We start from the raw sequence: 13,252 nt of genomic DNA, 5'->3' as shown, positions 1-13,252 counted from the left end.
GTTGGACATTAAATCTATGGGTGGCCGGCCACAAATCTGATCTATATTCTTTGTTTGTTTGTTTGTTTGTTTTTTTTTTTTGTTTTTTTTTTTTTAAAGTTTAGTTTGGAAAAATTAAAGAAAAATATGTTTTTTTTTTTTTTTTTTTTTTTTAAAAAAAGTTGTCTATTCCTTCAAGAATAATTATAATTCTTCTAAAAAATGAGAGAAATAATTATTCCTCTTCGTAAGGAAATAGTTATTCCCATGAAATAGCTATTCTAAGGAATAGGTCCCTACCAAATAAAAGAATAGCTATTCCAATGGAATAATCATTCTATTCCAAAGACTTATTCCGTGAACCAACCGAATAGGGTTATATCTTTATTATTGAAGTGTGTAATATACATAATACAAAATGTCATTATTTATATGAAAAGTGTAATAAGTAGAATAATGTATTTATCATAATCAAATCAAGAGAGATTTGATTACTATAATACATGAAATGTAAATGACTTAATAAAGAAAAGATCGATAAGCTTAATATAGAGAATATAAAATATTCTAACACAACAAAGGATAAACCTTACAAAAAAATATAATAAAAAAGAACATAAAATATTCTAACACTTCTTCGTGCTTTCCTTTTCGGATACTTCGTGACTAGTCCTACCATTTGAACAAACGGATTAAGGTCTCTTAAAATTTCTTTAAAATTATAAATTTTCAAATTATATGAATTTAGGTCATTTCATTCATCAAACGGCATGAAAAATGCTACATATTAAAAATGTGACATGTTAACAATAAGAATCGAATATATCTTTATCAGGTTTTTACACTTTATATCGTATAAAAGCTTTGAGTAAAAAATTGTCTTTTAGTTTATCAGGTTTTTTTTTTGTTTACCTCGATAACATGTCATATATTTAATACGTAACATTTTTCACGCTGTTTGTTGTAAAAAAAAAGAGAGCATAAATTCACATAATTTGATAATCTAAAATTTCTTCAAAATTGTAGAAGATCTTAGTCCCAAAATCAAACTCTATCACTTTTGAAGAATTCAAGTTTTTCAGCATGCATTTGTCCATTTTTGGAGGTTCTTCACCAATGAAACCAGAAGAGAACCCAATTTGGGCATTAAATTCATATTTCTAAAGTCTCACTCACATGGGTTTCACTCTATGTTGTACAAAGATCATTTCACTATTCCCGAAACACTAGAGCTTATTCCACCTTAGGCTTGATTAAAATCTTTCTCTTGCCTTTTTAGCATAAAACCACAACATTTCATCTATGCAACTTTGAATTTCTGACCGGTTATAAAAATTTGAGTTTGTATAACTGAAATCTTATTTGAATACTTTTTACTTTCTCAAATATATGCCACTTTCTTTGTGGTAGTCATACGATTAAGGTTCGAATTTCTTTGGATGTAAATAATTTATTCGAGTCAGTCCGCTAGTAAAAATGGAGTATTATCCGATCCGTATAGAAAGATTGTTTTATATGTGTTTGAGATTTACCTGACAGGGATGGGTTCATCTTCATGAAAAAAGAAAAAAAGAAAAAAGAAAGTGAAGCTTTCTTGGCCTCTGTCAACAAGGGAAGCTGTACTGCACTAGTTTTTGTTTGAGTACTTTCAAGATGGTCTCATTGTTGTTCTTCTAAACACGGTAGAACTTAAAATCCTAAGTGTACTTGATTTTTGTCTCGGTTGCAATCTGTTTTCTGGCCATATCTGGAGTTTGTCGGTCGCCATCGAAGTTCGTTAGAAGTTGCCGGTCATTGTTTACCGTCATCGGCTATATATTGCCACGATTGCTATTTTTCATACGAACTAAATATTTAAAAATATTTTTAACCAAAAAAAATTTAACTGAAAATATTTTTTTTTTAAAAAAAAAAACATTTTATGCCAAAATAAACCTGATCCATATGAATTGAAAACTCATCCTTTTTCCTTGTATTTGCTAAAAAAAAGGTACGGATCCATTCAATGACAAATGGGTCCATCCATGGAAACCAGAGTTACCGAATAAGTAGGCTGTATAGTAGAGTTTTGGTTACAAGTAAACCAATGCCAACCAAACAAAGCAAAGACATTTCTCTTTCTTATTCTCGGACAACCCTATTCCCCTTTTTGCCACCCAGAGCTTCACTGGTCCTTCCTGCGCAAAGAGGTACCTGATATTCTTCTTGTTTAATTTTTTTAGGTTTCAAATTTTCACTGTTTTTTTTTTTTTTTTTTCATTCACTTGCTTATCTTTCTTGGTTGGTTAGAAATTCTTTGTTTTTCCTCAGTATGTTTTCTGGGCATCCAAACACGAGCATTAGTGTTTAATCATATTTTGAATCGAGGACCAACTTGTAAATTTACTGAGAATCCATTTGATGATGAAGTGATTGGCTAGGCTGTGAACTGTTTCTCAATTTCTTTGCTTCGTGCCTTGTTTGGCTGCTGATAAATTGAGGGAATATAACAGAAACTGTAGTTATCTTAATGCGAATGACAAAATTTTCTCCTTTTCTCAGAAAGCAAACAGCATGAAATATAAAAGTAGAAAACATTTAATTCTGAATTCAGTTGTTTCACCAACTAAGTGGTGGGTTAGTGTTTGATAATTTTCGTTGATTGAATTGGTTATTCGTCATTGCAAAAAAGAGTAACTTTGATTCATTGACCATCGAATTGAACAATGCACATGGGTTTACGTGTTTGGTTTTCTAGGAATTGTTCATTAATGTTTTATGATTTTGGGGGCCAAAATTAGAACGGCCAAGCTTGCAGTTTTGAATCATAGCTCAATTTATAATTTATAACATTTAAATAGCACTAAAGCTGGATTAAACAATGCAGAAGTTCAGTTGTTTCTTGGGTCTGCTCTGCTTTCATCATTTTTTCAAATACAAAATCAAAATGCCGTTTTTATGTGGTTTTGTTAGCAACTTGGAAGTCTGAAAGGTCGCAAATTTAGTTGAGGGGCTGTTGGGCAAGTAATTCCCCCCTCCACAAAAAAAAAAAAAAAAAAAAAAAATTACAATCGACCCCTAAACTACTAACCTCTTTCACTTAGCCCCCTACGTTAGTACTTGAGGTCTTTATGCTGATATAGATGCATGAGCCAATGTCCTTTCTTGTATACTTCCCCAGTATTATTATTCCTCTTTCAATAAGATCTCATATTGGTCCAAGAACATATTAGGTGAGATAGTTTTTGCTCTTGACTTTAGTCGCTACTTTTTAGACTTATTTTTTTTTGATGAATGAGTAAATCTTTCATATATCAATCAATGAAGCACAAATTACTCTAGCAATTAAGCTAGAAAACTCAAGGAAACATCCAGTCCCCTATACACCAAAACTAATAGTGAGAGCTATCCAAGCTATACAACTCTATACACTATACAATAGAAACAAACGAAATTTTGTCAAGCTGAAGCTCCAAACAGACAAGCTCCAAGTGCCACTCTAAACCACCTTCAACTGCAGTATTTTCAAAATGCAAGTTCATCAGAGTAAAGCTCCTCTGCAGTAGCTTCAAAGAGTCACTCACAGAAAAGCAACTTCAGCCCCGCATCCAACCACTCACAAGCAGAAAGCTTTTACTCTGCAGAAGCTTCAATCGAGTGCTGAAGCCAGCAACCAACACTCAGCAGTAAATCCTCTCCTTCAACTGCAGTATTTTCAGCCTGCAGTCCAATCACATTCTTCATTCAAAAATACTCTCTAACAAAACCCACTTATTACATAAATATTCATTTTCTTTGCTTCTCTTAAACTTTCTCTTAGACATTACTCTCATTATAACTTCCCAACTAATTTTCTGGACAAGTTTTTCCTCAGAGAGCATCTGGTTTCCGTGCTTTATATTATTTCTCTCCCTCCATATTTGTAGATAGAAGCACTCAAGACCAGTTTACAGGGTACAGCCTTCAACTCCCTGCCCTTCCATTCTTTTATTCCTCTTTCCACAATAGCATCCCATCCATGAGGAGGGTTATCCACCAAACACTTTTCCAGGTTCACCCTCCATACCCTTCTACAAAAACTACAATAAAATAACAAATGATACCTTCCTTCAATACAACCCTACAAAAAACCACAAAGAACATCACCGACAAATCCCAATTTAAGCAATCTTTCACCCGTGGATAGATTATCACAAGCAACCAACCAAGTTTTAAAAACTTGCTTGGGAATTGCTTCAGGAAACCAAACTAACTTCCACCAAGTGGCTGGCAGGTACTTTGTTCGAATAGCATTCCAGGAATCAGCACAGTTGAACCCCCCTGACTTAGAAATGCTCCAAATAGGCTGATCCTCCTCATCAATACTCACCAAAGGCAGCTTGCTTTGGATCTTCACAAGGTTTTCAGACTTTGCTGCCTGCCAATACCAATTCTTTTCCTGAATAACAGTGGCTAACTTAGCATTTAAATGGCTCCCTGCTTCATATATGATCCGAGGACCATACCTGTCAAGCAACGCCCCATCTGGATGCCAATTATCCAACCATAGGAAAATGTTCTCTCCACTCCCAACCTTAAACATCATAAACTTTCTAGCAATATCCCTTAGCTTTAAAAGCTTTCTCCCACACCAAGAACACCCTTGTGGAATTTTTATTTGCTAAAAGCATTTTCCTTTTTACAAATATTCTTTTACCCAAGCCACCCACAAGGATCCAGCCTTTGCAAACGGATTTCATATATGCCACATCATAGATGCCTTGTTCCAATCCTCCAACCTCTTAATCCCCAAGCCCCCCTCCCTCTTAGGGACAAAAATCAGCTCCCAATACTTTTTGACTTACCTCATGCAGTTACCTCCATTTGGGTTACCAACTACTAATTACTGCCCCTCATACCTAAAGTGCCTGCTACTGTAAATAAATTAGTAGTAGGTTCTCTCTTTCTCTCTCTTAGCTGAAGATCTAACAGATGATCATAAAAGTGGGATAAGATGCACTAGTCAGTTTGTTGTTAGCCAGGGAGCTAACTTTTCTGATATTTTGAATTATGTTCTATTAAATAACATATTAGGCATCTTGTAAACTTCCTGTTTACCGAGGTTGCACCTATGCGCTTTTAATGAAATTTTGATTACTTATCTAAAGAAAAAAAAAAAATAGGCGTCATAAATTGAAAATTATGAAGTATTTTCAATGAGCAATAAAAGGAAGGCAAAAAGGGCAAAAAGGGAAGAATATTGCCTTTTCTGCTTTTTGCAACAAAGCAAAAGTAAAAAAGAATGATTTGAAGCTTTTATGTACTTATGTGGACCAGGTAATGATACCGGCAGTGGTGGTGATGCGATAGATATGGTGATGGGGATGGTGCCGTTGATGGAGAGTTGGTGTTGGTGTCAGGGATATGCGTGGTTGTGTTGCCTGGGCCATTGATGTTAGTAGTTGCAGAAACTAATGTGCATGGAAAGGAGGTATGTAGTGTATGTGATAACATTGCAACAAAGGTGGTAGTGCTGGTTTTCCATGTTCATGACAAAATGGTGTTGGTTGCTCACACAATCAATTGGGTGCTGAACTCGTGTTACAATTACAATGTTCATCTAGACTGTTTGACTACTGTGGCTTGTGTACATTTCTAAGCACATGACATTTTGCAAGCTTGTGCTTCATTCATTATTGCAGTTACTCTTTAAATTGCAGGTGAGGAAATGGATGATAATTCCTCCATCAGCAATGATAGTTTGAGGGCTAACTGGACTCCATCCCAAGACAAGTACTTTATTGGCCTTTTGCTAGACCAAGTACAGAGAGGGAATAAAACTGGCCATATATTTAGCAAACAAGCATGGGCAGAGATGATTGCACGGTTTAATACACATTTTAGATTTAAGTATGATACAGATGTTCTGAAAAACCGATACAAGCGATTTAGGAAGCAATACAATGAGATAAAAATTCTTGTTGATCAAAGTGGGTTTAAGTGGGACGAAACACGACATATGGTAACAGCTGATGATAATGTATGGGCGGAGTTCGTCAAGGTAAAAGTTATTCGTAAATCTTTCAAAACTACATAAAAAAAATTGAGTTGCAATGAGTTTGCAAATGCTACTTGCAGGCCCACCCTGATATGCTACCATACAGAGCAAGAGTTGTGCCACACTATAATGAGCTGTGCATAATATGTGGGCATGCAGTTGCTGATGGAAGATACAGTCTTTCTTGTTTCGACATAGACTTTGCCAATGAAGGTATGAAATGCAGAGTATTCATCAATTTAAAGGTTGGTGATTTTTAGTTGTACTTGTTTCTTAATTAATTTATATGCACAAAGCATGCAATTTAATTTCTAATTACTTCTCAAACTTTGTAGCAGAAACAACAAATGTTAAACCTACAACTAGTGACGATCATTCAAAAATTGACTGGTCGCAGACCATGGACCAATTTTTTGTTGAACTAATGCTCGACCAGGTGCATAAAGGGAATAAAACTGGCCACACTTTTAAGAAGAAAGCTTGGGCAGGCATGGTCACATCATTTAATACGAAATTTGGCTTCCATTATGGTAGGGTGGTGTTGAAAAATCGATATAATATCTTGAGGAGGCATTATAGTAGCATAAAGATTCTGCTCACTCAAAAGGGGTTTAGTTGGGATGAAACACAACAAAAAGTGGTAGCTGATGAGTGGCTCTGGAATAAGTACATCAAGGTACGAAATTTTTTTGTTCCTCATGATCTAGTTTTTCAACAGATTCTGTGTCAAGCAGCTTACTTCTTGTAAATACAGGCACATCATAACTTTCGGATGTACAGAAATAAAGTAATGCCATATTATTCTGATATGTGCATCATATGCGGCGCCGAAGCCACAACTATGAAAAATAATACACCATGTTGCAAGTCACGTCTTGAGGAGGAAACCCATGGGAAGAAGAATATTAATGGAAAAGCTTTGATTATCAGTAATGCAGATGTTGCAGACAATGCAGGTGAAGAAGCATTGCATTCATGTGGTGATAAGAAGCAGTACAAAACCAGAAAAAACAAGGAAGCAATATATTCAGGTGGTGACAAGAAGCACCATTCATCCAGAAAAATAGAAGCAGCACTACATTCAGATGGTGATAAGAATGCAAGTGAACAACAGAAAAGGCTTCAACCTGAGATGTGTAAACAAACATTTCGACAGTCTAAAAAAGCAAAAAGAATCCATGATGGTATGGCTAATGCTCTAAGGGAGATGACAGTTGTGGTTACATCATTTACAAAGAAACCAAAGAAAGAGAACTCTATTTTGATTGAGGACGTGGTTGATGTGCTTCAGGCTATGCCGGACATGGATGACGATCTATTGCTGGATGCCTGTGACTTCTTGGAGGATGAGAAAAAAGGAAGGATTTTTTTAGCATTGGATGCCTCTCTACGAAAGAAGTGGTTAATGAGGAAGCTCCGTCAACAGTGATTTTTTTTGGTTTTTTCCTTCTTTCCTCCTCCCCATTTAGGGATGATCATAAAGCCAATTCAAACTCGAGATTATCTGGGACATGGTAATCTTGGCCACCAATCATCTCTCTGGTAAAGAGATGTTTTTTTTTTTTTTTTTAAAGGAAAGTTGAAACTTTCATTAATCATGACGACAGGTACATAAGACACCATCATAAAGGCGTACATATTATACCACCATAAAGGTGTGCACCCATCCTGAGCCAAAATAAGATTCAGACCAATACAAACAGTTACTATAAATAAAATATAGCTAAATAGAATGGTGTCTCTACGTTGACATAGAACTTTCCTTAAACAGGGAGAAGGTCACACATTCTGGGCTAAAAGCAATGACCAGGTTAATAACCACAAAGCAAATTGCCACCAAACTAACTAAAAAAAACACCCAAACAGAACTGCTGACAGAGGAGAAACTGTTGTCGAAAAACACCTCACCAACAATCGAGCACCACATGCCATTTGACGCCATGAGACATGGCAAAAGGAACGGAGCGTGGCTATCACGCGCGACCTAAGGTGTGAAAACACCATGGCGTGTAATGACCACGCACCGAGCACCGACGAGCATTCCGGCCGCAGCAAGCGGCAGTTGGACCAGAGGACGGTGGCGAGCAAGGTTGAGGGGCGCGTGTCGACCAAAGGGCGGCAGAACAACACAGTTTTGGCCTCAAAAAATTGTTGAAAACCGAAGCACGACCAAGCCTTCTAGCCAGCGACACGAGCGGTGAACTCTTCCCTTTCGGAACCTCTCTAGAGTGCTTTCCTACCAACAAACAAAGAAAAAAACTAAAAAACATAAACCTTCATAGTCCAAAAGGACTAGGAGGAAGAAAATCACCACCGGATCTAGTTTGGGGGGACAAAAACTCCACAACCTAATGGCTGGGAGACTCTAAACCTTCACTTGACCAACTCAGAGAGGAACAAAAAAACCTCTATAGTCCTAGAGGGATTACGAGTGGAAGCAAAACCGGGAGGAGAGAGGCTTAAGACCTCCCTCACCTAGCAAACAGCGACGCTGTTATAGGGAGCCTTGTTTTTTGGAGAGAAAACGGTTCGTCCAAAGAGCCTTATTAGATGACTTTGGTAATGAGATGTTAATCAATTCTGAATTTAAATTACAAAAAGAAAAAGAAAAAAAAAAAAAAAAAAAAAAAAAGGAAAATATTTGGGAAATATTGCAATTGGGGGCCACGTTAGACAAAAATTTCTTTTAATTTTCTTTAACACAATTTATAAAACTGCAATGTGTTCCTTGACACATGATAATTTTATAAGCGGGTTGGAAAAAAATTCCTCCAAACATAATTTTAATGAAATTTATGTCTAGTCACATTATCTTGACATCTTGGCTTACCCTATAAACTCAGTGGTTGAAGTCTAAATCAATAGAAGTGCCAACTAACAAAATTTAGTAAATATAACCAAGAGAAGTAGTTCTATTTTCACTCTTTATTTTTATTTTTTTTCAAAAAATACAGCCTGTATCGAATGGCTTGACAAGTATTCGAATAATCTTAAATAAGATTAGGTCGTGATAGACTAGGAAAAGTTTGGACCTTTGTTAGAAATGGAGATTCTGCTCGATTATTGAACATTTAGTAAGGTTATCGAACAATCAAAATCGAATTATCAACATGATAACCAAGCATTCGATGGCCAGGTAGAATGACCATTTGCCTCTAGTTTAGATTTAAGAGTATTTTCATCTAGATCAAAGACTGACAATAGATCATTCTATAGATTTTGAGGTTGGTGACTATCTGGCGGATTGTCTGGTGGAATCGCACGAGTAAAGGAACTAAAACTCACATGAATACTTGTTATTATAATACTTCATGACATGATTATTTTATATATCAAAAGTGCATGCTTACAATTTACATGAAAATACATTTTAAAATTATATGGACTCTACTTTGTGAAATGATTAATGAAAAGATGAAAAATATGACGTTGTAAATGCATTCGTGCATGTAAAAGAATGAAGAATAGCATATCGTATGATATGGTATACCGTGTAATGGGATAATGATTATGGGCTATTATTATAAGGGTTGGCCTTATGGTCAAAGAGATTTATGTTTATTGATTGGCCTTGGATCCAATGGGTTTACACGTAATCAGTGTACCATGTATGGATAGGGGTCACAACTATGACTTCGTTAGTGATGTGGATCACTTGAGGTTTAAATCCTGTAAGGCCACCAACGAAGACAGTACGCGGCAATATATGAGACACCGATATTGTACTACAGGCCTTTCGAGACATCGTCAACCCTACCAATAAGGGGTTAAGGACTTAGATATACCATATGGAGTTAAAATATGATATGTTATCTTTAATTATCATGTATTATATCTATATTGCATAGTTACAGATCTTATTATTAAATTGAGGATCTTACCTTGTTACTGCTTGTGATTTGTAAATCTTTTTAGTAAAAAATTGAGTTCATTGCATGATAACTTGTACACCATGTGTATTGTACTCACTAAGTCATAGACTTACGTTCGTATCTTTTCACCTGTAAAACATGTGTTGTTTTATAGTTAGTCTGTTTAATGATGACAATAACGTAGGAGACATAAACCTTTTTCTCGATAGTCTTGGATGACTTATCTCGGTTTATTTTTGAAGAGTTGGATCGTTTCTTAGATAACATTCATGGTATTTATTTAATTCAGTGTGTTTAGAGTAAGGGCCCTCATATTGCCTATGAACCTGTTGTCGAGGTTATCAAAGACTGTGATCTAACTTATGATGACTTGATGAGCTTAACTTTTGGTATGGTTGAAATTGTTTAATGCTTTAGCACCTTTTATACTTGGTTTGTAATAATTTATTTTTGACTTCATGATCGGTCTTAGATCGCAATACTGAATGGATATCTATGTCATGACTTGATTTTTTAGTTTCACCCTAGTGATTATCTATTGAGTATGATTAGTGGCTATATTGCTTTTGGTAAGTGAAGTCTTCTGTTGTATGCTCTTTGACGAGGGTGCAATGTCCCCTTTGTGTTTCCATTTCGTCCGAAAGGGAATGGGATGACACGTTGTGGAATCAATTACTAATTAATTTTCCTCGGAGTGTTACATAATGATTAATGAGATGAGGTAATCTCATGCAATCTTTGACTTAGTTACAATCTTTGACTTAGTTTTATCTCTTATCTTCAGTTACTGCTTGGTGTCGTGTATAAGAATGAGTCAATCCAATATGGAAAATATCCAATACTTGGTGGAATGTTGCCCGAAAGTGAATTCCCGAAGAGGTTTATGTCAGTGAGGGAAACACACGAGTCTAATGAGTCCGGTATAAACCTAGAAAACATGTTACCATCTACATAAAGATTGTTTAGTTTCTTCAATTCACCGATTGTTGCAAATGTCTATTCCACGAACCAAACGAGCCCTTAGAGCATCTCCAATTGTAGTAGCTATTTTAGCTACTCAAAATACACATTTTTCTATTTAGTTATCAATTTTTAAATACAAACTCCAATAGATTATTTTTTACATTTTTATTTTCTTTAAATATTAATTTTTAATTTTTAATTTTTTTTTAATTTATTGTTTTTTATCCCTATGATTTTTCCTCCCTTCACTCTCTCTCGTCTCCAACCCAGAGCACAAAGGCCCCATCCATTCATCTACAGCTACCCCACATAAATACACAATAATTACAGATCCATCCATTTGTACACCATCAAGTAATTCTCTCCCAAATCCTCAAATGAAAACCTATACAGAACAACTAAAATGGAACTGCCCATTCGCTATGGAGTTTCAAAATAGAAATCTCAATGCCTTCATCTATACAAAGATTAAACCAATGAAATTACTAGAAATTTCCTACATTGATGATTTTCGTTGGACACCAAGAAGCTATAGGAACCAACCGAAGGCAGAGCTCGCCGAAACAAGGTTGGAATCTGCCGCTCTAGTTGCTGCCCACGCACGTCAACGGTGGCCCAACCACCATTGCTACCAAACCACACCACCCAAGGCAAAAAAATTTGCATTCTCTCACAGGCTCTCTCTCTTGTTCTCTTCTCTCAATCTCTCGCTCTCACTCCTTTTGGCTTTAAACTCTTTCTTTATCTCAACCTCTCGCTGTCTTGGTTCGAATTGCATAAGAGAATGAGGAAGAGAGGAACATGTAAGATGAGGATGAGTAATGTGAGACTATTTTTTATTCTCCTAAAGTTAATATGGCTTTTAAAATCACATTTGATCAAAGAGAGCCCCTTCTATACGGTAGTGGCAGAAAACAGTGAGTTTATGCCCACGAATAATCACTTGACACATCAGCTAAAAGTAAAAAAATTGAAATTTTGGTGAAGTAGCCAATCCCTCTCACACCTTTAGAGTACCCCCATTCCAAAACAAAAGAAAAACCCCACTGCCCAAATCACGTCCGCCCATCTGCCGTCCGCCCCTAATCCGCCCCAAATCACCGCACGTCCGCCTGGACTAAAAAATATATATATATATATATATATATATATATATATATATATATATATATATATATATATATATATATATATATATATATATATATATATATATATATATATAAACTGAAGCTCTTCAATCCAACCCGTCAGCCGACTGCCTCTTCCCCGTCTCCGGCCGGCCGGTCCTTTAGCCAGAGAGATCCGGTCACAGAGATCCGGCAATAAAGTCTAGGCAACCACCGGCGAGCCTCCAAATCCTCTTCCCCGCGACCTCCCGACACCATCGATAGAGATCCGGCCCTGAGCCTCATCCTCTCCCGGGATCTCTCCCTTTCGCCGGCCGTTCTCCCCTCTCTCCCCTCTGATGGCTTTCAGTGATCAAATCTAGTCGGTGATCACATCTGGTCTGGTGATTTGGTGCTCTCGGCATTCTGGTTCAACTGGAGATGGTGAACGGCGATGTGGTCGGGGTCGAACTCGGGTCAGCAACGTGGTGGCGCGGCTTCCATGGGCTACGCCGGTTTGGTTGTCTGGGTCAGGGTTGGGGTTGGGGGTCGGTGGTCGGGGCAGGATTTCCAGCGTGACATGCCCATCTCTCTCCCTCGATCTCTTCATTTCACTGCAAAGAGAGAAAAAAAAAATCGGGTGTTTTGCTTGTATGTGATTTTCTTGCTCCAGGCTTACGTGCCAATTTCTCATTGGTGGGCAAACAAAGCCTTCTTTTTGCCACAACCGAATTGAAGTTATTCTCTTGATCAAAATTCAATTGATACATACATCTCAAATCTAATGATGATTTTAGAAGTCACATAAATTTGAGAGGATAAAAAGATGGTTCCTATTATTATTCGAGTGAGGATAGCGACGTGAGATAGAGAGAGAGTGTGAAAGAAATAGGGGGAGAGGGAAAAAAAAAAATTGTAGTATGAATAGTAAATAAGTAGAAAAGTTTATTTTTATTGTTCACACCGTAAGAAATAGGTTAAAGTAGCTACTTTGCTTAACACAAAAAATAATTCATAATAGTCAAATTTAATATTTATGGGTCATTTGGCTATTCTGCTGAAGATACTTTTAAGGCTTTGTTTGTTTCGGTGTAAAATGTTCTTTGCTGTAAATTATTTTCAAGGAAATCATTTTTCAAGAAAATAATTTTTGCTGAAAATACTTTTCGGCGTTTGGCGTGTACAGAAAATCACAAATATATTTTTTTTTAATATTTTCATTCCATCAAATTAAGTCATTCCATCGTATTAAGTTATAAAAATCAATTTTTATTCACAACATGAAAATATTAATATAAAATAATTAAAAACAA

General features: G+C 36.2%; 2 protein-coding genes across 3 annotated transcripts; one reads left to right on the top strand and one right to left on the bottom strand.

Moving 5' to 3' along the window:
• The first annotated feature begins 1,929 nt into the window (after positions 1 to 1,929).
• On the top strand, positions 1,930 to 7,597 carry LOC133873516 (L10-interacting MYB domain-containing protein-like). Of its 2 annotated transcripts, none has more exons than XM_062311226.1 (6): positions 1,930 to 2,168; positions 5,275 to 5,428; positions 5,658 to 5,998; positions 6,076 to 6,208; positions 6,331 to 6,671; positions 6,750 to 7,597. In XM_062311226.1, exons 3-6 carry the CDS (start codon positions 5,666 to 5,668, stop codon positions 7,422 to 7,424), a joined length of 1,482 nt encoding a protein of 493 aa, XP_062167210.1. In that variant the 5' UTR covers positions 1,930 to 2,168; positions 5,275 to 5,428; positions 5,658 to 5,665; the 3' UTR covers positions 7,425 to 7,597. The 2 variants fall into 2 exon arrangements, with proteins under 2 accessions (XP_062167210.1, XP_062167211.1); XM_062311227.1 differs by having other exon boundaries at positions 1,931 to 2,168; positions 6,334 to 6,671.
• LOC133873221 (uncharacterized) lies at positions 3,592 to 4,540 on the bottom strand. Its single transcript, XM_062310953.1, has 3 exons — positions 4,178 to 4,540; positions 3,902 to 4,078; positions 3,592 to 3,678 (listed from the first exon to the last, which is right to left on the bottom strand). The coding sequence occupies exons 1-3, from the start codon at positions 4,538 to 4,540 to the stop codon at positions 3,592 to 3,594; spliced, it is 627 nt and encodes a 208-aa protein (XP_062166937.1).
• Positions 7,598 to 13,252: the final 5,655 nt, after the last annotated feature.

Source organism: Alnus glutinosa, chromosome 7 (assembly GCF_958979055.1).
Source record: "Alnus glutinosa chromosome 7, dhAlnGlut1.1, whole genome shotgun sequence".
NCBI lineage: Eukaryota > Viridiplantae > Streptophyta > Magnoliopsida > Fagales > Betulaceae > Alnus > Alnus glutinosa.
The sequence above is the reverse complement of the archived record's forward strand: the minus strand, read 5'-3'. Positions and strand labels throughout refer to the sequence as shown.